We start from the raw sequence: 26,145 nt of genomic DNA, 5'->3' as shown, positions 1-26,145 counted from the left end.
GTAATGGCTGGAATGGAATAATGGAACGATATCAAACATGGAAACCACGTGTTTGATTCATTCCATTCCAACCATTACAATGAACCCGTCCTCCTATAGGTCCTCCCACCAGCCTCCTCTGGTATGTAACTGTATCAGACCAAAGTTTATTGCATCTAAATGCTTATGTTACTAGCTCCAACAGTGAAGCAAAATGGCTGGCAAATCACATATGTGATGTGAATTATACAAATGACTGAGATAGGACAGTGGCTGTATATGAGAGCTGTCATTAGGCATCACGTAGTGATAGATGCCTGTTTATTTTTCACTCACTCACTCACTCACTCGTAAGGATTCATATTTTCCTGACAATATGCCAAGTTTCAATACCAGGAATAATTCCAGTGCCCACTTTAAAGTGTTTAAAACCAAGATATGGTCACTATGCCAGGATTCTCCCCCAAAAAGAGGGGAGCTGTGCCACCTTGTCGGCTTGGCTGCGCCGCTATGTAAAGATTTCAGCGCAAATGAAACTGATGTTTATTGATGATAGTTACTCGATCTTTGATCGCCAATGACATTGTTGTGAATTGCGGAACAAGTTGTTCATAAATTCTGACCTTTATCATGTCCCTCAATTATTTGAGTGCATTTCAGCACATCTTGACACAAAGCACACCCGGAGAATAGTGTTGTCCAATCATAGACTTTGTAACAGCAGTCGAACAAGTAAAATTACCAACGTTGTTAAGCTTGCTAGATAACCTCCTTCAACGAATGACAGAATATCTCCTATATTTGCCTAATGGAGTTGATGATTATACAGACAGCAGATCAGCTCATCAGTAACTGGGAGATGAAGAGTGGAACTTGATATTTCATCTATTTATCGGGGACCAACTCTGTTTTAGAAATATCCATATCTACGTTTGTTGATTCTCTACAGAAGCTCTCGTATGGGCAGCAAGTATGAGACAGCGCGGAGGAGATGTGCTAGCAGTATTTTCACATGCATAGGCCAGAGACAAGATTTGATCATGTAACCTATGGACTACAGAATGAAGTTAGGAATTTTCATGCCAGACTAGAGTTAGGATTTTAGGTTTCAGTGTGATTGGGACTGGATAGGAAAATGGGCTGGGCTCTAGGACAGGAGAAGATATACTTTTCTCTCATGCCTCTGAATTGGTAACATAATTAATTTCTGTGACAGAGATGCCTATTTAGTGAATTGTGCATAGGCCTGTGAAATGTGTGACTGTCAAAATGAGAGCGCGAAGAGGCCCATGTTATTTTGTAGGCCTACTGTAGCCTGCTGTAGATGTTTCCTGTAGGGTTTATTAACTGTGTGTGGGCAGCGTGTGCAGTCCCCCAGGGTTAATTATGTGCTGCACATGTTGTGTGTTTTGTGGAATTGCATTAATGCGGCATTGGGGGGGGAATGTTGTCGGCTAATTTCACGGGTCTTGTCATTTTGTTTTTGGGGAAACTGTGACCAGTTATCCATGTTAATACCTACTCCTAGGTTGTCCAAGCCAAAGCCGACATTTCCAGCGACCACTCCATAACCCACACTAGCTTCAGGAAGACATTAATCTATAGCTGTGTACGTTGAGGCGAGCAGGCTGAGTGTAAGGCTTGCGCTGGCTGCTGAGGGAGTTGTGGTGGGATGATGTATGGGGTGGACAGGCAGGGTTGAGTGGGCAGGTGAAGTAGCAGTGGAGTGTAGGAAACTGGGCAGTCAGGTAGAGGAGTTGGACTTAATGGGTTCCTGGAATAGGGGACGCAGTGGGCCAGTTGGATCTCTCATTAGGTCAGTTGTATAACATTGACACTTTGTCACACACACTCCTACGTGTGTGTGTGTGACTGAGAGTTCCACCTCTGAACAGGTCTCTCTCTCTCTCCCAGCCACCAGCTGCAGCTACTCCCCAGCACATTCCACCAATGTTTTATGATGGGGAAATGGTGTGTGTGAAAGAAAAGTCTCCTGTCCTGCTAACCTGAACCAGCTCCAGTCCCTGTGCCTTCATCCTGTCTGTCTGGCCTCCATCTTGGGTGCACACAAACACTCAAAGCCTTAAAGCTGCAATATGTAACGTTTTGGGCGACCTGACCAAATCTACATAGACGTGTGTTATAGATCAGTCATTCTCATTTAAATCAAGTATAAGAAGCGGTATACTGTATCTGTTCTATGTGTGCTATTTCTATGGTTCCCGTTCTTAAGTGTCGTTTTTGCATATTTTACTTTCGGTTTTGTACACCAGCTGTAAAAACAATATTTTGGGTTATGGAAAATATATTTCATAGCGGTTGAAATGGTACAATGATTCTCTACATTATACTTGCTTGTTTTGTCACAAACTGAAATTAGGCAAACTATTAGAATTTTAGAAACCAGGACATGGTGGGGTGATATCTGCATAGTGCATCTTTAAAATGTTTTAAATTGTTGAATAAAGGTATAGTGACATTTCAATATACAGTAGTCAGACCAAGGTGTTTTGAGTCCTCCTGCCTTTTACAACTTTATATGAGTTATCAGGAGCCCTCAGAGAGCTGTTCCTCTAAACTACAGTCTTCCTGCTTCTCAGACCTCTGAGGGATCAGGAGACCTGGAAGAGAGCTGTTCCTCTAAACTATAGACCTCCTGCCTCTCAGACCTCTGAGGGATCAGGAGACCTGGGAGAGAGCTGTTCCTCTAAACTACAGCCCTCCTGCCTCTCAGACCTCTGAGGGATCAGGAGACCTGGGAGAGAGCTGTTCCTCTAAACTACAGTCCTCCTGCCTCAGACCTCTGAGGGATCAGGAGAGCTGTTCCTCTAAACTACAGTCCTCCTGCCTCAGACCTCTGAGGGATCAGGAGACCTGGGAGAGAGCTGTTCCTCAACTACAGTCCTCCTGCCTTTTTAGAACTCTATATGAGTTATCAGGAGCTCTCAGAGAGCTGTTCCTCTAAACTACAGTCCTCCTGCCTCTTAGAACTCTATATGAGTTATCAGGAGCCCTCAGAGAGCTGTTCCTCTAAACTACAGACCTCCTGTCTTTTAGAACTCTATATGAGTTATCAGGAGCCCTCAGAGAGCTGTTCCTCTAAACTACAGTCCTCCTGCCTCAGAACTCTATATGAGTTATCAGGAGCCCTCAGAGAGCTGTTCCTCTAAACTACAGTCCTCCTCCCTCTCAGACCTCTGAGGGATCAGGAGACCTGGGAGAGAGCTGTTCCTCTAAACTACAGTCCTCCTGCCTCTCTGACCTCTGAGGGATCAGGACACCTGGTAGAGAGCTGTTCCTCTAAACTACAGCCCTCCTGCCTCTCAGACCTCTGAGGGATCAGGACACCTGGGAGAGAGCTGTTCCTTGAAATTACAGCCCCATATTTAATCAGGATTAATTAAGCCCTATCATCTCCACCTCCCCTCTGAGGCCCTCTGCTCAGTATGGCAGCTCAGCTCAACACGCTGAGGAGAGGAGGGGGAGACAGACGAGCCCTTCAGAGACCCTAAGGGAGAGACACACTCCACACACAAACATGGACGGATACATGCGTGTCAATGCACACACTCTCGTTCTTATATGATTGTTACATTAACCTCCGTCTCTCATCTTATTTTCAGATCAGTATCTTTATACAGTGTTCTTCTGTGATGAATCGACTTGTTCATCTGGTTCTGATTAGGCCTGGTATCTATATGACTGACGTTACCTGTAAGCAACAGATGTTGTTTTTTTTTTTGCCAACATTGACTGTCATTCATTGGTCTGCATTGTGAAGATATTCAATACTGTTTTCAGCTCTATTGCACGCTGCCCTCTTGGTAAGGCCATGACACATCCCATCCTTTTCTTGGCTGCATTCTATTATTACATCCATAGCTTCCCTGAACCCAATATGCCACAGTATTAAAGTCAACCCTTGTAGTGACTTGCTTTCCAAGACCCGCCACTGCTGTGAAATGGAGTTGAACACTTTTTCTCCTGAACGCAGCCCATTATAACAGAGAAGACCTTGTAATTAATCTCTCCGATCTACCCATGTGTTTCCCCCCCCAAACATTGGGCAATAGTAGCCTGTTTAGAGCAGTGTGAGCTGTTGTCGGGGCCTCGGGTATGAAAGCTCTCCATTCAGTTCCTCTCTCTGGCCGATTTTAAAGACGTAAGCTATGGAAAAGCCTATAATTGTGTGTGTGTGTGTGTGTGGCCCGATTTGATGAGTGGAGAGCAGTCTGCATGGTGCGAACACACACAGACACTGAGACAGACAGATTAAGGGCACCTCAAACTTCAGACATTTGGCCTCCTTTTTTTACTTGTGTGGCTACGAGCCAAATAGCTTTACACTTCTGTCATCTGATGAAAATGATGTTTCACCAATGTCTTTTCTGTGAAGGAAAACTATAGTTGCACCCCGATCACTATTGAAGCTAAAAACACTGACTTTCAAAATAAAACCCAGGTGAAAATGGTTTGAAACACAGAATGTTTATATTTTTTTGATTGTGTTTTGAAAATGCAGATTTTTGAACTCTTAACGTGACCCCTGGTGTGTGTGAGATCGTCAGAAAATGAAGGGCTCTTTTAAAGTGTAAAATGGGATCCCATTCCCTTCCTTTGCGTGAGGCTGTAGGGTCTCAGGGCCGTAGTTTGAAGTGCATCTTTGATGAACTGGGAATCCACATAACTCTCTCCAGCTGACGACTGTGTATCTTATCAAACAGGCTCATCGCACAGCTTAGAACTGTGTAATCTCTTTTTCTCGCTTTCCATCTCCTACTTTTTTCTACCTCTTTCACTGTATTCATCACACCTCATAGACATAGAAGAATAGGGGTGCAGAGGAAGAATAGGGGTGCAGAGGAAGAATAGGGGTGCAGAGGAAGAATAGGGCTCTAATTGTAAGTGGATTAGAGGGAGGGCTGGATTCAGAGAGAGAGAGACACAGACAGACACGGGGGTGGTGGGACTGTGACACACTATTCTCTGCACCATGTTGTGATTGGTGTAGCCAGAGAACAGACCGCTAGCCCCGCCTCTTTGCTCCCTCCATCTGTCCCCAGTACTTCTAGAAGCATCTACGTCAGAGAGACCATCACTCTAATACTGTTCTATTTAAAGGCGGGATGTAGAATACTCCCCGTTTTAACAGAAAAATCCCCTCTGAATCAGCAGCAGGGAGAATTAGCCAGCGTAATGTATATGCCTTCCATCTGCTTGGCCTAGTGTAGCCATCTTTGGTTATAAACCATGAGGAATGGATGAACGAGGAGGGAGGTAGGGAGTAGAGGAGAGGTAGAGAGAGAGAAGTCTAATGCGAAGCACACTCTAGCTCGAGCTTTCCTGCCTGGTTCCTATGCTGCAGGCAGGCTGAGGTAGAGCTGGAGCTGGTCAGGGGGCTGGTGGCAACAGCTGTAGCCCACAATGATTCTCTGCTGCGGGGGCAGAGGGAGAACCAGGGGGGAAATCACATTTTAAAAATCAAATCAAATGTTATTAGTCACATGCGTCGAATACAACGGGTGTAAACCTGACAGTGAAATACTCTCTTACGAGCCCCGAAACAACAATGCAGTACAAATATGAATAAGAAATAAAGGTAACAAGTAATTAAAGAGTAGCAGTAAAATAACAATAGCGAGACTATATACAGGGGGGTAACGGACAGAGTCAATGTGTGGGGGCGCCGGTTAGTTGAGGTAATATGTACATGTAGGTAGAGTTATTATAGTGACTATCCATAGATAATAACAGAGAGTAGCAGCGGTGTAAAATAGGGGGAGGGGCAATGCAAATAGTCCGTGAAGCCATTTGATGTTCAGGGGTCTTATGGCTTGGGGGGTCTTGCTGTAGGAGGCCGAGCAGTGCTCTCTATGGTGCAGCTGTAGAACCTTTTGAGGATCTGAGGAACCATGCCAAATCTTTTCAGTCTCCTGAGAGGGAATGGGTTTTGTCATGACTGTCTTGGTGTGCTTGGACCATGTTAGTTTGTTGGTGATGTGGACACCAAGGAACTTGAAGCTCTCAAACTGCTCCACTCCAGCCCCGTCGATGAGAATGGGGGTGTGCTCTGTCCTCTTTTTCCTTTAGTCCACAATCATCTCCTTTTGTCTTGATCATGTTGAGGGAGAGATTGTTGACGTTGTTGGTGATCAGGCCTACCACTGTTGTCATCGGAAAACTTAATGATGGTGTTGGAGTCGTGCCTGGCCGTGCAATCATGAGTGAACAGGGAGTACAGGAGTGGACTGAGCACGCACCCCTGAGGGCCCCTGTGTTGAGGATCAGCGTGGCAGATGTGTTGCTACCTGCCCTTACCACCTGGGGGCGGCCCGTCAGGAAGTCCAGGATCCAGTTGCAGAGGGATGTGTTTAGTCCCAGGGTCCTTAGCTTATTGATGCATTCTCAAATAGGTGTTCCTTTTGTCCAGGGGGGGAAAGGGCCGTGTGGAGTGCAATAGAGATTGCATCTTCTGTGGATCTGTTAGGGCGGTATGCAAATTGGAGTTGGTCTAGGGTTTCTGGGATACTGGTGTTGATATGAGCAATGGCCAGCCTTTCGAAGCACTTCATGGCTACAGACATGCTACGGGTTGGTAGTCCTTTAGGCAGGTTACCTTAGTTCCTGTGCCCACTATGGTGGTCTGCTTGAAACATGTTGGTATTACAGACTCGGACAGGGAGACATTGAAAATGTTAGTGAAGACATGTTGGCTAAGCGGCCTTGTGAATGTTGACCTGTTTAAAAGGTCTTACTCACATCGACTGCGGAGAGCATGATCACACAGTCTTCCGGAACAGCTGGTGCTCTCATCCATGTTTCAGTGTTATTTGCCTCGACGCAAGCATAGAAGTAATTTGGCTCATCTGGTAGGCTTGTGTAACTGGGCAGCTCTCGGCTGTGCTTCGCTTTGTGGTCTGTAATGGTTTGTCAGCCCTGCCACATCTGTCGATGTTCGGAGCCTGTGTAGTACGATTCGATCTTAGTCCTGTATTTACCCTTTGCCTGTTTGATGGTTCGTCGGAGGGTATAGCGGGATTTCTTATAAGCCTCCTAGTTAGAGTCCCACTCCTTGAAAGCGGCAGCTCTAGCCTTTAGCTCAGGGAGGAGGTTGCCTGTAATCCATGGCTTCTGGTTGAGGTATGTACGTTACGTACGGTCACTGTGGAGACGATGTCATCGATGCACTTATTGATGAAGCCTGTTATTGCCTATAGCCTATTATTGAACATGCAACTCCTACAATGAAGCACCTAATAAAACATCATTTTCAAAGATTTACCCAAATGCAATTAGCGGGAAACACCGTTCTCAACAGAACACCTAATGTGAGCAGTTCCATATGTGACAGAGATGATAATCTCTTTTAGAAACGTAGAAAGAGGGGGGGATCTAATAGCAGCTACTATGATGGGTTGCTAATATGACTAGGATAATGCATTTGGCTTCTGGACAACAAAAGAATGTTGATATGAAAACCAATAAAATAATTGCCTCCCCGTTTCTATGGATGGGTTTTCACAAGGCTACTTTGATGCAAGGGAAGACTGATTTATTTGACGTAAAGTGAAAACCTTCAGGTTTCAACCTCACACTGCAAAGTGGTGGCTGATGTGCTGATAGTCAACGGTAGACAGGCTATAGCCTATGCTGCTGAATTCACTCCAGTAGCCTACGCAGGCTTTTTGCGGAGCTACTCTTGTGCTGTCTGACAGATGGTAGGCTATTCCACTCCTCAAACTAGGCTGTGTATGCTGTGCGCCTGTGATAAATTAAAATGCATGACGACAAGCAAGACCGGTTAAATGTGTTTTTGGGGGCTAACCGATTAACCGGTAACATCCCTAATGCAAACGTATTTGAGAAAGTATTTTCTAATAATCTATCATTGAGTAAAGGTATTTATTGGTGCTTTGATAAGATATTTGAATTGGAGGTTATTTGTGGATGTGAATCTAAATGTACTTTTTTATTTTAAGGTTGTTTCGATTTGGGGCGGGGTGGGGTGGGGTCACCAGAAATTCTGGCCAAAATGGGGTTACCCCAGTCTCAGGGATGGCTAACTCTGGAAATTCCTTTGTCTCTACACAGTTAGGTAAATCTGCCGTTAGTTTTTTTGCACCTTACTTGTGAAAAAAATGTATGTTTGTTTGTTTTCCATGACTGTGTTGTGTATCTCTGCTTTTCATGTTGTATTAATGTGTATATTTTTGTAATTACAGGCCTCTTTATAAGAGACCTTGGTCTCAGTATGACTCCCTGTAACAGAGACCTTGGTCTCAGTATGACTCCCTGTAACAGAGACCTTGGTCTCAGTATGACTCCCTGTAACAGAGACCTTGGTCTCAGTATGACTCCCTGTAACAGAGACCTTGGTCTCAGTATGACTCCCTGTAACAGAGACCTTGGTCTCAGTACGACTCCCTGTAACAGAGACCTTGGTCTCAGTACGACTCCCTGTAACAGAGACCTTGGTCTCAGTACGACTCCCTGTAACAGAGACCTTGGTCTCAGTACGACTCCCTGTAACAGAGACCTTGGTCTCAGTACGACTCCCTGTAACAGAGACCTTGGTCTCAGTACGACTCCCTGTAACAGAGACCTTGGTCTCAGTACGACTCCCTGTAACAGAGACCTTGGTCTCAGTACGACTCCCTGTAACAGAGACCTTGGTCTCAGTACGACTCCCTGTAACAGAGACCTTGGTCTCAGTACGACTCCCTGTAACAGAGACCTTGGTCTCAGTACGACTCCCTGTAACAGAGACCTTGGTCTCAGTACGACTCCCTGTAACAGAGACCTTGGTCTCAGTACGACTCCCTGTAACAGAGACCTTGGTCTCAGTACGACTCCCTGTAACAGAGACCTTGGTCTCAGTACGACTCCCTGTAACAGAGACCTTGGTCTCAGTACGACTCCCTGTAACAGAGACCTTGGTCTCAGTACGACTCCCTGTAACAGAGACCTTGGTCTCAGTACGACTCCCTGTAACAGAGACCTTGGTCTCAGTACGACTCCCTGTAACAGAGACCTTGGTCTCAGTACGACTCCCTGTAACAGAGACCTTGGTCTCAGTACGACTCCCTGTAACAGAGACCTTGGTCTCAGTACGACTCCCTGTAACAGAGACCTTGGTCTCAGTACGACTCCCTGTAACAGAGACCTTGGTCTCAGTACGACTCCCTGTAACAGAGACCTTGGTCTCAGTACGACTCCCTGTAACAGAGACCTTGGTCTCAGTACGACTCCCTGTAACAGAGACCTTGGTCTCAGTACGACTCCCTGTAACAGAGACCTTGGTCTCAGTACGACTCCCTGTAACAGAGACCTTGGTCTCAGTACGACTCCCTGTAACAGAGACCTTGGTCTCAGTACGACTCCCTGTAACAGAGACCTTGGTCTCAGTACGACTCCCTGTAACAGAGACCTTGGTCTCAGTACGACTCCCTGTAACAGAGACCTTGGTCTCAGTACGACTCCCTGTAACAGAGACCTTGGTCTCAGTACGACTCCCTGTAACAGAGACCTTGGTCTCAGTACGACTCCCTGCTAAAATAAAGGTTCAAACATGTTTTTGTATGACACCGTTCTGTGCTCTTCCCCCCTACTGTGGGCCTCCCGGTTACATAAATGTGTGTGTGAGCTGTTCACCGTTCACTGCACAAACATTGGGCTGTGGTCAATGGAGCAGCACCGTTCCCATACAGCGTCGTACGCAGAACCCACACATTTTCTGTGGGTTACTTAATCAATAAGGCCTGGGGGGTGTGTGGTATGTGGAACATAAAACAATTAGAAACAGCTTATTGATTAAGGAATTCGTCAGCTTCTTTTGCTGTGTTTTTAACCCTTTGTCTTTTACCCTCACCATGTTTTCTACTCAATACACTTACACATTAACATATTGGTAATTGAGCAGATGTTCTTATCCAGAGCGACTTACAAGCATCTCTTTTACTTGGTATAATAGGTTAGCGCTCTGCCCCATGCTTGTGTCCATTTCAGGAGGACCTTTCTAGTGCCCGAAAATAAAACGCTAATTTACTAGCATGGTAAAAATTATCATCCATTTAATGAATTAAATGGAAGAGCGGCACTAGGCTCTTTGCTGACTATCACATTTATTTTGAAAGCACCAGTACAGAGATTAGGACCAGAATACATCTCGTTTCAATAATGCACCTGATGCCTGTCATTCCAAATCTGATCCTCTTGCTACTTGGCCTCTCCTCATACGGATTGAGCCCTGACCTTTTTGAGCACTTCCCCTCTGTTGCTAATACTTAAGGTGCTAGCCTACAAAACTGCTAATATTGAGCCCGGAAATGAATGAGTACAGTACTTAGCATGCTAGGCTGCTAAAAAGCTAAAACAGTTGAGGCAATACATGAAAATAGTACTTAGCTAGCATGCTTAATGGTGCTTGCTAACTATTGCTGAGGAAATTAATGAGTTGAGTAATTAGCTAGCATACCATGCTAAACAGTGCTAGCTGGCTTATGTTAATGCTAGACTGAGGAAGTGGGCGAGTGGAGTTTGTCATAGGGGCTGGAAGCGTAGACATAATAGACGGTCAGGGTGGAATGTAAATGTGAGAAGGAGAAGTCACGGCTAGGTCAGTAGGATGGGTGGGGGGGTTACAGAGGGAAGAGTAGCTCTAAAACTGCCCTCTTTTTCCAGGGTTAGGATGTGATTGTCTTTATAAACACTGATCTAAGATCAGTTAGTGGGCTTTGCCTTAAGCCTACTAATGCTTAAGATGGAGGGATGGTGAGCTGATGATGCCTCGGTATCATCAGACTGCTAAGCATGTGGATGTGTGAATGTTTGTGTGTGTGTTGAATAAATCAAAATCAGCTTCTGCCTGGTGCCTTAACTTCCTGCCTCCTCTCTCTTCCCTCCACAGTGCCAGACTCAGCCAAGCCCGGCCCCACCCCTCCTCCCCCCGCCAACCCCAGTGCCACCCCGTCTGTGCCCCCCACCAGCAGCAGTGGCAGTAATGGCAAGCGCGCCCCCTCCAGTGCCCAGCAGCAGTCCCAGCCCTCGCCCGCCCAACAGCGTTACCCGCCAAGAGAGATCCCTCCGCGCTTCCGCCAGCAGGAGCACAAGCAGCTGCTGAAGAGGGGTCAGCCGCTGCCCCCTGGGACCCTTCCAACTGTACCAGGACGCCCCGAACCTGACTCGAGTCAGAAATCCTCTGGTGCATCGCACACAGGTTAGCACTTTACTTTGAGCTTTTTCCTTTGTGACCTTTTGACCTCTGGGAATGTTCCACAACCCTGAACTTGACCACAGTTGACTGTCCAACTTATTTTCTCTGATTATGTGTTGTACATTTTATTTAGTGGAGCTTTTCCGGGATTCATATCTTATATTGATGATAGTTCAAGTGTTTCCCCGTATTTTGTTTAGTTTGCCACTTTGCATTCTCCTTTTAGATATGTATAGTGTATGTCATTGTTGTTTCCTTGCCTGTTTCCTTGGGTCTGCTGTGTATCACACTGTGCTTCAGACTGCTGTCTAGTTCACCTGCAGGGCTGTGTGCACCGCTGTGTGGGAGGATCTGTTGTTGTGTTCGTTGTTTGTTTTGAATGTGCTCTACCTGGCCTGGGATTCTAAATATAGAGAGTAAATTACAGCAGGGGGCCACTGTGGAGGGGCGGAGAGTAAACACAGCTGGCGTGTGTGAGAGATTTGATCTGATTTAAACAACCTGAAGACCAGTCTAAAGATTTCAACTCAGTCATACTTAGTTACTATAAGAAAAGTTTGTGTGTGCAGGGTTTTTTCTGCATAGAAAAGTATTGGGCGGGCCGCCTAATAGTGTTGCATGGTATACAGCCCAGACTCCCAGTACAGGCTAAGTGGAGCTAACATGATGTAGCCCAGACTCCCAGTACAGCATGAGTGTGGAGCTAACATGATGTAGCCCAGACTCCCAGTACAGTATGAGTGTGGAGCTAACATGATGTAGCCCAGACTCCCAGTACAGTATGAGTGTGGAGCTAACATGATGTAGCCCAGACTCCCAGTACAGTATGAGTGTGGAGCTAACATGATGCAGCCCAGACTCCCAGTACAGTATGAGTGTGGAGCTAACATGATGTAGCCCAGACTCCCAGTACAGCATGAGTGTGGAGCTAACATGATGTATACTGAACATTCTGTACCTTTTCAATACTAGAACATGAAAAATGGTTCGGGACTAGAATTTATTTTATTTCCGGTACTTCTGTCAAATGTGTCTCATTGATCAAGTCTATCTATCAGCGCAGCCAATGTCCACCTTATAGTGCGAGTGCACCGTGCCTGCTCCACTTAGCCTGTACTGGGAGTCTTGGGCTGCATCATGTTAGCTCCACTTAGCCTGTACTGGGAGTCTTGGGCTGCATCATGTTAGCTCCACTTAGCCTGTACTGGGAGTCTGGGCTGCATCATGTTAGCTCCACTTAGCCTGTACTGGGAGTCTGGGCTGCATCATGCTAGCTCCACTTAGCCTGTACTGGGAGTCTGGGCTACATCATGTTAGCTCCACACTCATGCTGTACTGTGAGTCTGGGCTACATCATGTTAGCTCCACACTCATACTGTACTGGGAGTCTGGGCTACATCATGTTAGCTCCACACTCATGCTGTACTGGGAGTCTGGGCTACATCATGTTAGCTCCACACATGCTGTACTGGGAGTCTGGGCTGCATCATGTTAGCTCCACAGAAGTTAACACACTTGAATGATGCAGCACTTTACAATGCAAGAAGATACCAGTCGCTTTTTTAGGCTAACGTTTGAACAGTTACACTGTCTCCATCAGGAACACTATGAACAGTTACACTGTCTCCAGCAGGAACACTATGAACAGTTACACTGTCTCCAGCAGGAACACTATGAACAGTTTTTTGTTTTTTTACCTTTATTTAACTAGGCAAGTCAGTTAAGAACAAATTCTTATTTTCAATGACAGCCTAGGAACAGTGGGTTAACTGCCTGTTCAGGGGCAGAACGACAGATTCGTACCTTGTCAGCTCGGGGGTTTGAACTTGCAACCGGTTACTAGTCCAACGCTCTAACCACTAGGCTACCCTGCTAGCTTACAGCTGAAGCTACAGTGGTTCCTCCTTTAAAAGTTGCGTCATACTGCAGCATACCTTGCAGGCTGATGCAGAATTCTGTGCTACGTTATTTCATTGTCAGCCAGTTTTACCATTAATGCAAGTTAGTGTTAGTTTGACCACCAGAGGGCATCTTTGAGAAGCATTTGATAGTCTTCAATATTGGCATTACTAGAGAATTTAAAATCTTTTCTGTAAGAGCATAGTATATGGGATTGTTTTTAAGAAATGTAGCGTAATTAATTTGATTAATATTATGGTGTTTCTATTCCAAGAAAAATTAAACCCTCGGGGTTTCTGTTAGGATGGAATGGAAAATATGTTGCTGTACAGTGTGACAGTCAGGAGTAGGCTACAGTACTAAGAGCATAAGAGGATTGGAGGATTCTAGATTAATATCTAAGGGGCATAACATTTCCTCACCCTAATTGTAGTGTAACCAATACCCAAACGGAGATTCAGTGAAAATAAAAATCTGTCAAGACCAGTCCCTGTGTTGTTTCATAGCAACGCGAAAGGATGCTGAAATAGCTATTGCTTCAAATCCTATTGCTTCTATCTTCAATATACTTTTTTAATAAATAACGATGGAACAGAAAATATGGCGCTGTACAACGTGACAGTCGGGAGTAGGCTACAGTACTAGGCTATTCAACTAAAGAATCCCTGTGTCGTGCTGGCACACGGGAGTCCGGGGTTCAATTCCCTGACGGGGAGGAAGGAGTAGGCTGTCCTTGTAAATAAGAATTTGTTCTTAACTGACTTGCCTAGTTAAATAAAGGTTACACTAAAAGCACAACATTTCTACACCCTAATTCTATAATTGTAGTCTTCTAACCAGTACCGAAACTAAATTTATCAAGACCGGTCCCTATGCTTGTCTTATTGCTTCTAACTTCAATATGCTCTTTAAATAAATAAGACCTACACTACTTTTAACAGCACATTACTCAACACTAGTGAGACTCATGTCGCCTATGGTAGGCCTACAGTATATTGAAAAATATGACGTGACTCTCCGACAATAATTACATATTGGGGGATTCTAAATGAATGAATGAATGAATTAAAACCAAAAGCCGCCTCATGAATCTCCCGGTGGCGGCCGGCACGGGTATCAAACCTGCATCTGTATCAATGCATTTTGCACTGCGATGCAGTGTCTTAGACAGCTGCACCACTCGGTAGGCCCAAACGAAAGTGAGCCATTTGTTATCTGAATTAAGGCCCTCCAAATTTTTCGTGCCATTATTAGTTACGTTGTTTTAGTTTGAACATGCAGAATGGCACTAAGAAGAGTGGGGTTGTTTCCCTCGTCAGCGCCATTATTATTGCAATGCCGCTTAAAGTGTTGCTCTGTGCTACCCAGTGGGGTGGGGTGGGGGTCCACCCTCCCTCCCCTTCCTCCTCCTCCCTTCCACATGGGCTAGGTCCGTCTTCTGTGCGTGGCTCTACGGCCCATCCTGTGCCCCATGCCCTCGTGCCATGAACCTTGCGCGCCCACCGCTATTTCAGTGGATACAGCTGGAGAACTGCAAGGCAATCCCATTCTGCGCCACTCGGGAGCCATGACCAATATAAACTCAGAAACCATTTTATTTTCAGCAAACTTAACATTGGTAAATATTTGTATGAACATAAGATTCAACAACTGAGACAAACTGAACAAGTTCCACAGACATGTGACTAACAGAAATAGAATAATGTGTCCCTAAACAAAGGGGGGGTCAAAATAAAAAGTTACAGTCAGTATCTTATGTGGCCACCAGCTGCATTAAATACTGCAGTGCATCTCCTCCTCATGGACGGCACCACATTTGCCAGTTCTTGCTGTGAGATGTTACTCCACTCTTCCACCAAGGCACCTGCAAGTTCCCTGACATTTCTCGGGGGAATGGCCCTAGCCCTCACCCTCAGATCCAACAGGTCCCAGGCGTGCTCAATGGGATTGAGATCCGGGCTCTTCGCTGGCCATGGCAGAACACTGACATTCCTGTCTTACAGAACTAAGAGTACGGCTGGTGGCATTGTCATGCTGGAGAGTCATGTCAGGAAGAGCCTGCAGGAAGGGTACCACATGAGGGAGGAGGATGTCTTCCCAGTAACGCACAGCGTTGAGATTGAGCTTGTTGTCATTGCAGGCAGTCTAAGGATGCTGTGACTCACCACCCCAGACCATGACGGACCCTTCACCTCCAAATTGTTCCCACTCCAGAGTACAGGCCTCGGTGTAATGCTCATTCCTTCGACGATAAACGCAAATCCGACCATCATCTCTGGTGAGACAAAACCGTGACTCGTCAGTGAAGAGCACTTTTTGCCAGTCCTGTCTGGTCCAGCGACGGGGGGTTTGTGCTCATAGGCGACATTGTTGACAATGATGATGTCTGGTGAGGACCTACCTTACAACAGGCCTACAAGCCCTCAGTCCAGCCTCTCAGCCTATTGCGGACAGTCTGAGCACTGATGGAGGGATTGTGAGTTCCTGGTGTAACTTGTTGTTGTTGTCGTCATCCTGTACCTGTCCCACAGGTGTGATGTTCGGATGTACCGATCCTGTGCAGGTGTTGTTACATGTGGTCTGCCACTGCGAGGATGATCCGCAGTCCGTCCTGTCTCCCTGTAGCGCTGTCTTAGGCGTCTCACAGTACGGACATTGCCATTTATTGCCCTGGCCACATCTGCAGTCCTCATGCCTCCATGCAGCATGCCTAAGGCACGTTCACTCAGATGAGCAGGGACCCTGGGCATCTTTCTTTTGGTGTTTTTCAGTCAGCACACTAAAGAGGCCTTTCTACTAAGTTTTCATAACTGTGACCTTTAGTTGCCTACCGTCGCCTACCGTCTGTAAGCTGTTAGTGTCTTAACTACCACAGGTGCATGTTCATTAATTGTTTATGGTTCATTGAACAAGCACGGAAAACAGTGTTTAAACCCTTTACAATGAAGATCTGTGAAGTTATTTGGATTTTACAAATTATCTTTGAAAGGCAGGGTCCTGAAAACGTGACTTTTCTTTTTTTTGCTGAGTTTGTATTGTCCTGCTAATAACAGGGTTAATGATATATCTGTGAGAATATCCAAGAGGCTTTTAGATCTAAATTAATCATAATCATCGCTTTGTTTAAAGAAAAGAAAAGATTTTGTTTTCAAATAACGTAAAATGAGCAAGGGGGAAAAAGGCCATTCTGGAACATGGGGTGAGACATTGTTACTAATTTGTAAATAAAACCAGTTTGTTATTTAGAATTATTTCTGTTTTTAGAGGGAGAGAAACCAAAAACCTACAGTCATCTCATGGGTCTCCCAGTCGAGGCTGGCACGGGTGTTGAACCAGCATCTGTAGCAACACAGCTTGCACTGGGATGCAGTGTCTTGTACAACATGACTGGTCGGGTGTAAGCTACAGTACTACAGAGACACAGTAGCGCCTTGGGACCCAAACACATAATCAGTGCTCTAACTTTGCCTTGCGCTGGTCTGGAGCAATGCAGTAGTGATGCAGGGTACCGTACTAAACCACAAATAACCTCTAAGTCCCGCAGCATAATCACAAAACCTTTAGTGGAGCAACTACTGTAACATCTATTCACTACCCTAGTTCTTTGTTTGTGATAATATGCAAACTATAAAGCAAAATATACTGATTGCAAAGATGATTGCCAACAAAACTTTATTCATTCACTTATTCGGTCTCTCCAAAAGATTCTGTTACCTCTGCAAACTGACTGTGTGTGAATATGGCTTTGACTGACCTCCCCCCTCTTGCCTCATGAATAATGTCATTACTGGTTAAAAGCGCACACTTTTATAAAATAACTTACTTCTATGCAAATTTTGTTGATCAGTACAAGAAAATAAGGCCCAAATAGAAGGGAAACTGATCATTTGTCTTCTGTAGCCCCATGAAAATCAGCCAACATGCTAAATAATGCATGCAAGCACTATTGAATATGCATTCACCTATATTGTGAATAGGCCTAGGCCACATGATTTACCCAGATTATCAATAGAGATACAAAAATAAAAACTTGCACCCCTTGGGGTACCGAAGACTGAGTTTGGGAAACGCTGGATTATGCATACATGGCTGTCTCTGAAAAATATTAAACTCTAAAGATGCTCAACAGAGCAGTAGCTGAGTTTATCTGTCTGGATCCAGTGTCATTCTGGGACTTTGGCTGACATGCCTTCTTTTTTTGATGTGACGGAATTGAGTATTGTGATACTAAACCTGGTATCTGTATTGATACTAAACCTGGTATCTGTATTGATACTAAACCTGGTATCTGTATTGATACTAAACCCGGTATCTGTATTGATACTAAACCTGGTATCTGTATTGATACTAAACCTGGTATCTGTATTGATACTAAACCTGGTATCTGTATTGATACTAAACCTGGTATCTGTATTGATACTAAACCTGGTATCTGTATTGAAGTCAAAATTCTGGTATCATGACAAGTTTTTTTCTCTTTGTACCGCCTGTGTCCAAACAGTAAAAAATAATAATATATATATATATATTTGCAAATAATGTTCGGAATGGAAAAACCTTTTCAGTGTAAACTAAAACAAAATGGGAGGTATACCCAAAAGATAATGGACCTATGGAACAAAATAAAAGCTAGACAGTCAGGGAGAATCTAAAATGTAAAAATGATGCCTTCAGGAGTATGTTTGTTATGGCATGAGGCCCCCATTGACTTTGTTATAATGTTGAGTCACTAGCGTAAACCATGGCAAAATGTGTAGAATTGCAGGAAATGTGCTTTAAAATTGAATTTTTGTCTCTAAGCGTCATGGCTAAATGTGTAGAATTGCAGGAGATTGGCATTAAAACAGTTACATTTTGTCACTGCGGCCAACAGGAGGGCCTCTAAATGTTTTGTTTGGCCACGCCCACCACCTAAGCCCCGTTTTGATCCGGAAAAAACTGTGTGCCGTGTTTCAAACATTCAGTGATTCAGCAGGTCAGATATTTGATGGTTTGTAGTCTAGATACATTTCCTGTTAAGATTTCATGTTTGTCCTTCATTTCCTTTTCCTGAAAATGTAACATTTTTGGCACTTGTTTTTCTTGTTTGCTGGTTAGAGGGAGTCTCTGAAAGAGTTCTGTTGTGTGTTAGTACTGTCTGAAGAGTTTTGAGTTGTGCTGACCAGAGCTATTTCCTGTAATGGTGGAGCGATGAAGACCTGGCAGGGCCTGAGTGGGACTGATCTGGCACAGATAAAGACGGGGAGCAGGGTAGAGAAGGAAAGAGGGAGAGAAGGAGAAATAATTGGTGAGAGTGGGAGAGTGCGCAGGTCAGAGAGGTGGACTGAGAGGTGTTTTTATGTATTTTTAGTGGTATTGTGTGTTGTCCTGTAAACTCTTGCAATGTTATGCCTCTTGGCCAGGTCGTTATTGTAAATGACAATTGTTTCTCAATTGACTTATCTGGTTAAATAAAGAAGTTATAGAGAGTTGAAGAGAGCGAAGTGGGGGGGTTGCGGGGTGGAGAGCAAGGAAATCTGAGTGAAATGAGAGAGCGAGAGGCCTAGGTCTGTGGGCTGGGTGACTCATGCCTTACGGTAAAAGCTCATGATTCACTTCACTCCTTTGGCAGACTTCTCTGCTCACTCGCGCGCTCTCTGTCTCTCTTTCTCTGGGCTGCTGGGATAGGCCAGGGAGACACTGTAGGCCGCAAGATGGTGCTGGACCAGCATACAGCTCTATCTCCTCTGACACGCTACAGTACAGGCACGTAGCATACAGAGTCATACATACGCATGCTCCCTCCCACCCGCTCTCTCTTTAATCTTTCTGGCGCAGGCGTTCCACTAGCGACCCACATCGACAAAATCCGGTGAAATTGCAGAGCGCCAAATTCAAAATACAGATGTAGTCATAATAAACATTCATAAAAAATACAAGTGTTATACATCGGCTTGAAGATTAACTTCTTGTTAACCTCTCTGGGATATGTGGGATGCTAGCGTCCCACCTGGCCAAAAGCCAGAGAAAATGCAGAGCACCAAATTCAAATAAATGACTATAAAAATCAAACTTTCATGAAATCACACGTGCAAGATACCAAATTAGAGCTACACGTGTTGTGAATCCAGCCAACATGTCAGATTTCAAAAAGGCTTTTCGGCGAAAGCAAACGATGCTATTATGTGAGGATAGCACCTCCATACTAACATTTTACAACTAAGTAAAGGAATTACAAAAGTCAGAAATAGCGAAAAAATGAATCACTTACCTTTGAAGGTCTTCATATGGTTGCAGTCACAAGAGTCCCAGCTACACAATTCAATTCCGTTTTGTTCGATAAAGTCCCTCTTTATATCCCAAAAACTCTGTTTTGTTGGCTCGTTTTGTTCAGTAATCCACTGGCTCCGAGGCGGTCAAAACATGCAGACGAATACATCCTAATAGTACCGGTAAAGTTCCTCAACATGTCAAACGATGTTCCTAATTTATCCTCATGTTGTCAATTGTCTAAATAATCGATAATATTTCAACCTTTACCTTTATTTAACTAGGCAAGTCCGTTAAGAACAAATTCTTATTTTCAATGACGGCCTAGGAACAGTGGGTTTAACTGCCTGTTCAGGGGCAGAACGACAGATTTGTACCTTGTCAGCTCGGGGGTTTGAACTTGCAACCTTCCGGTTACTAGTCCAATGCTCTAACCACTAGGCTACCCTGCCGAAGGGCGCGCACTTGGTCACGCTCGCAAACCAGCTCTGCATTCTTCCTCAGTCCACTGACAAAAAGGTCTCCTTAATTTTTCAGAAAACAAGCCTGAAACAATGTCTAGACTGTTGGCATCTAGTGGAAGCCATAGGAACTGCAATCTGGGTCCTAATTCATTAGCCACTGAATATGCAATAAAATGCTAATTAATGACTTAAAAATCATACAATGTGATTTTCTGGATTTTTGTTTTAGATTCAGTCTCTCACAGTTGAAGTGTACATATGATAAAAATTACAGACCTCTACATGCTTTGTAAGTAGGAAAACCTGCAAAATCGGCAGTGTATCAAATACTTGTTCTCCCCACTGTACATACATATAGCCATGCATATTGTCACATGTTGCATGTGTTTAAGATGGTACTAAGGATGACCACTGGCTACTGGCCTTCTACAGACACATCATGCTCCATTAGTTCAGCCCTGAGCCCCCACTACAGGTTCTGAGAGAGGTCCCCTATTTCCCATCTCTGTCTGCCGCAGCCCTTTACACTCATAGACATTGGAATGCAGTGGCATGTACAGTAACATGCTATACATGACGTCAGACCTCAGGTCTCCACTTCACAGCTCTGTAGGGGTTTTGACTGACAGACGTTCTGAACTTGAGCACAACAAGAAGTTCCCCCCCATCCCTCCCACATTGTTTTGTTGTCTGAGTAAATTAAGAGGACTCGATGTACAGTATTTCTGAAAGATGAGACATTAAGGATTATAATAAATACCACTGATGTCATACAAGCTAGCCAAACATCCGGGAGTCCAAATGTGCACTTCACACTTCCATATCATAAAACGAATGGAATATACAGTGTCAACACATGTCCATGTCAGTGTCAACATTTATGATCGCTGTATTTGATGTACAGTTACAAGATGACCTGGTGTTTTACCCTGGGTTATCCTGAACACAATGAGCCTGTGTTTGTTGTACAGTTACAAGATGACCTGGTGTTTTACCCTGGGTTATCCTGAACACAATGAGCCTGTGTTTGTTGTACAGTTACAAGATGACCTGGTGTTTTACCCTGGGTTATCCTGAACACAATGAGCCTGTGTTTGTTGTACAGTTACAAGATGACCTGGTGTTTTACCCTGGGTTATCCTGAACACAATGAGCCTGTGTTTGTTGTACAGTTACAAGATGACCTGGTGTTTTACCCTGGGTTATCCTGAACACAATGAGCCTGTGTTTGTTGTACAGTTACAAGATGACCTGGTGTTTTACCCTGGGTTATCCTGAACACAATGAGCCTGTGTTTGTTGTACAGTTACAAGATGACCTGGTGTTTTACCCTGGGTTATCCTGAACACAATGAGCCTGTGTTTGTTGTATTGTGGACAACATTTGCCACAGACCACGCATCTGAATGCACTTATGTTCCCCAACATTATGAACTGCCTTGGATCACGTAAACAACAACTGTAATTGTTTGATGGCGGGGATGCAGGCCTGTATTCCAAACAAAACACCAAGTGTGCTTGCAGAGCGCCCTAGTTCCTCAGCACAGCTAGGAGAGCTAAAAACAAAATGCACCTTTTTGTTGAAGACTCTTCTTTCAGTCATGGAAGTGCATTGAAATGACTAACTGTGCAGAGTTTAGAGAGGTGTGGGCTCTTGGAGACACCAGTTAGTCCTCTCACTCAAACCTTGTCATTTGTTTGTCTTATGTTGCACCTACCCCAAATTATTACACATTTATTTTTATTTTATTTGACCTTTATTAAACCAGGCTAGTCAGTTTAAAACAAATTCTTATTTTCAATGACGGCCTAGGAACAGTGGCGTAACTGCCTGCCCCAAATGCATCAGAAAGAACAGTCACTGTAAAATGCACATACATACGGCTGTGACGGTAATTGAATAACCCTGTAACTGACAGTTATGGATGAAATATGAAAAATAAAATGAAATGAATAACGGTCAACCATTTAAATAGGCATACAATCATTTTGGGGGGAAATATTTAAGATGAACTTTAAGGTAGATCAACTTGGCTTAATAGCGGGAGTATTTACTAATGACTATAAGCAGTTGTTTTGCTGACTTAGTCTATTAAACTGTCTACGTCTCCTCTTTCCAACGGTTGTTTGATGCTCCAGCAGCTCAACCTCTTGATGCACAGGGGTGTAGAAGCACTAGTGTTCTTCTAGCCTACACTGAACCTTATCATTCCCTGCTAGTAGATGAATAACTCTTATCTTTTTAAAAAGGTTGGATGTGTCTATTTATTCATTATTCAACAGCAGTCGACAAGGTTGTTCTGGCTCTGAGGCCTATAATGCGCCAATGTTGTGTCAAATGGACAATGTGCCGGTCCTCTCCAACCTGGCATGGTATAATGTGATACAGAATCGTTTCTTAATTTTATGGACTAATCAACGCTGATAAATAGGCTATGGACATTTAGCCTTTTTATTTGCTGCTATTTTAATGATAGTATGACAATCACATCTGTTTCTCCTCTTCATACTTTCCTTGCCAATTCATTATCTTATAGCCTACTTTCAGAAAGCCTATGTTAGGCCTAGGTTTTTTAATATGTTTTAAGGAAGGGAGAAATATTTGCTCTTGACTGACATACTGGTGGCTTTGATTGACGGGTCCTTTTACAGTGGTGTGTGTGAGTTCGCTGATTCTCTCTCTCGACTGGCCTATATGTCCACTCAGAAAGTTTGCTGAAGTAGCCTGTCTGGAATCCATCTAATAAGAATCAAATGCTCCTGTCATGATTTAATTTCGTAAAAGGTCTATTTTCAGTAGCTTAGGCTACATTATTTCTCTCATTGTGGGGGTCTTCTCTTAATATTTATAAGTAATAACCTAAATAATAATAATGAAATGCCATGATAATAATGAAGTGTATTGGGTTGTTCCAAATATCTTTATTAATTAAGAAGCATATCCATGTACAAACAGAATTGTGACCTCCCCTTTTTACATAGGGCTTTTTAGGCCTAAGACAACAGTAACATTGAAACAAAATGGACACACAAACCAGTAACAGTCTGATAGCCTGTGTGTTAAATTGTCACATTTTGGTATTGACAATCTGACATTTCTTAATTGGAATACTAGACTTATATTTAGAGGTAATAATAACTTGAATAATAATAATAATTGAAATGCTATTGATGATAAAGTGTAATGGTAATAGTGAAGTTGCAGAGAAAAGACACTGGTTTCTTTTGAGTTTATGCTCCAATCCTTGTTGACTTGGCAAATGACCCTAACCTCAACTTCCAACACCGTCACAGCCCTACACAAAATCAACGGTGTTATGTTTGGATTCCGTCTTGTCAGGTGAACAGTTGTCCTCACTTTTAGATGAATCATTTTCCCATAATCTCCAAACAGGTTTCTTTTGATTGCTACCATGGTTATGCATTTGCTTTCCATATTTCTTCTGTAAGAAACATTTTAAATTTAGCCCTGTCCATACAGACCAATTCCCACAAGTGTATGTACAGGGTTAAAGATCCTCTCTTGAAGCAGTGTGTCACCCACTGAATGTATTGATTTGACAGTATTACCCCTCACCCTATAGGGCAGCACATGCGCCAGGCTGTGGGTGTGCAGGATGTTACTTAACGGCCCATACGGAGTGCTACGTGGTCCCGTAACCAGATCCCTCCCCACTTCTGTTTCTCGCTCTCACACTCTACCTACAGTGCATTCGGAAAGTATTCAGACCCCTTGATTTTTCCCACATTTTGTTACGTTACAACCTTATTCTAAAATTGATTAAATAAAATAAATCATCCATTTACACACAATACCCCATAATGACAAAACTAAAATAGGTTTCAAAGAAATTTCTGAAATTGTATTAAAAATAAATAGATACCTTATTTACATAAGTACAGTGCATATCAGAGAAAACAAGGTTGAAGGAATTGTCTGTAGAGCTCCGAGACAGGATTGTGTCGATGCACAGATCGGGGGAAGTGTACCAAAACATTTCTTTAGCATTTGAAGTTCCCCAAGAACACAGTGGCCTCCTCATTATTAAATTGAAGAAGTTTGGAACCACCAATACTATTCCTAGAGCTGGCCGCCCGGCCAAACTGAGCAATCGGGGGAGAAGGGCCTTTGTCAGGGAATTGACTAAGAACCAGATGGTCACTCTGACAGAGCTTCAGAGATCCTCTGTGGAAATGGGAGAACCACCCAGAAGGACAACCATCTCTGCAGCACTCCACCAATCAGACCTTTATGATAGAGGGGCCAGACGGAAGCCACTCAGTAAAAGGCACATGACAGCACGCTTGGAGTTTGCCAGAAGGTGCCTAAAGGACTCTGACCATGAGAAACTAGACTCTCTGGTCTGATGAAACCAAGCTGATGCAAAGCGTCACGTCTGGAGGAAACCTGGCACCATCCCTACGGTGAAGCATGGTGGTGGCAGAATCATGCTTTGGGGGTGTTTTTCAGCGGCAGGGACTTAAAGACTAGTCAGGATCGAGGGAAAGATGAACGGAGAAAAGTACAATTATCCTTGACGAAAATCTTCTCCAGAGCGCTCAGGACCTCAGACTGGTTCACCTTCCAACAGGACAACAACCCTAAGCACACAACCAAGACAATACAGGAGTGGCTTCGGGACAAGTCTCTGAATGTCCTTGAGTGGCCCAGCCACAGCCCGGACTTGAACCCGATCCAACATCTCTGGAGTAGAGGTCGCCCGATTTATGATTTTTCAAGGCCGATACCGATTATTGGAGGACCCCAAAAAAAGCCGATGCCGATTAATCGGACATTTTTTTACATTTATTTGTAATAATGAGAATTACAACAATACTGAATGAACACTTATTTTAACTTAATATAATACATCAATAAAATCAATTTAGCCTCAAATAAATAATGAGACATGTTCCATTTGGTTTAAATAATGCAATAGCAAAAAGTGTTGGAGAAGAAAGTAAAAGTGCAATATGTGCCATGTAAGAAAACCAACGTTTAAGTTCCTTTCTCAGAACATGAGAACATATGAATGCTGGTGGTTCCTTTTAACATGAGTCTTCAATATTCCCAGGTAAGAGGTTTTAGGTTGTAGTTATTATAGGACTATTTCTCTCTATACCATTTGTATTTCATATACCTTTGATTATTGGATGCTCTTATAGGCACTTTAGTATTGCCAGTGTAACAGTATAGCTTCCGTCTCTCATCCTCGCCCGTACCTGGGCTCGAACCAGGAACACATTGGCAACAGCCATCCTCCAAGCATCGTTACCCATGCAGAGCAAGGGGAATAACTACTCCAAGTCTCAGAGCGAGTGACGTTTGAAACGCTATTAGCGCACACCCCGCTAACTAGCTAGCCATTTCACATTGGTTACACCAGCCTAATCTCGGGAGTTGATAGGCTTGAAGTCATAAACAGTGCAATGATTGAAGTATTGCGAAGAGCTGCTGGCAAAACCCACAAAAGTGCTGTTTGAATGAATGCTTACGAGCGTGCTGGTGCCTACCATCGCTCAGTCAGACTGCTCTTATCAAATCATAGACTTAATTATAACATAATAACACACAGAAATACGAGCCTTAGGTCATTAATATGGCCAAATCTGGAAACTATCATCTCGCAAACAAGACTTTTATTCTTTCAGTGTAATACGGAACCGTTCCGTATTTTATCTAACGGGTGGCATCCATAAGTCTAAATATTCCTGTTACATTGCACAACCTTCAATGTTATGTCATAATTACGTAAAATTCTGGCAAATTAGGTGGCCCAAACTGTTGCATATACCCTGACTCTGCGTGCAATGAATGCAAGAGAAGTGACACAATTTCACCTGGTTAATATTTCCTGCTAACCTGGATTTCTTTTAGATAAATATGCAGGTTTAAAAAGATATACTTCTGTGTATTGATTTTAAGAAAGGCATTGATGTTTATGGTTAGTTACACATTGGAGCAAGGACAGTCCTTTTTTGCGAATACGCACCGCATCGATTATATGCAACGCAGGACACGCTAGATAAACTAGTAATATCAACCATGTGTAGTTAACTAGTGATTATGATTGATTGTTTTTTATAAGATAAGTTTAATGCTAGCTAGCAACTTAACTTGGCTTACTGCATTCACGTAACAGGCAGGCTCCTCGTGGAGTGCAATGAGGCAGCTGGTTAGAGCGTTGGACTAGGTAACTGTAAGGTTGCAAGATTGAATCCCTGAGCTGACAAGGTAAAAATCTGTCGTTCTGCCCCTGAACAAGGCAGTTAACCCACCGTTCCTAGGCCATCATTGAAAATTAGAATGTGTTCTTAACTGACTTGCTTAGTTAAATAAAGA

The 26,145-nt window shown here is 43.7% G+C and overlaps 1 protein-coding gene across 11 annotated transcripts in view; it reads left to right on the top strand.

Annotated features, from left to right (window-relative positions):
* Window positions 1-26,145, top strand: part of LOC109876860 (trinucleotide repeat-containing gene 6C protein) — a 78,165-nt gene that overhangs the window by 16,392 nt on the left and 35,628 nt on the right. For all 11 annotated transcript variants that reach the window (XM_031834319.1, XM_031834318.1, XM_031834325.1 and 8 more), the window contains one exon: window positions 10,886-11,194. In XM_031834319.1, coding sequence (XP_031690179.1) covers window positions 10,886-11,194 — 309 coding nt within the window. The remainder of the gene's footprint in view (window positions 1-10,885; window positions 11,195-26,145) is intronic.

The sequence above is a fragment of the Oncorhynchus kisutch genome, linkage group LG10 (genome assembly GCF_002021735.2).
Source record: "Oncorhynchus kisutch isolate 150728-3 linkage group LG10, Okis_V2, whole genome shotgun sequence".
Classification (NCBI taxonomy): domain Eukaryota; kingdom Metazoa; phylum Chordata; class Actinopteri; order Salmoniformes; family Salmonidae; genus Oncorhynchus; species Oncorhynchus kisutch.
This window is presented reverse-complemented; position numbering and strand designations above follow the sequence as displayed.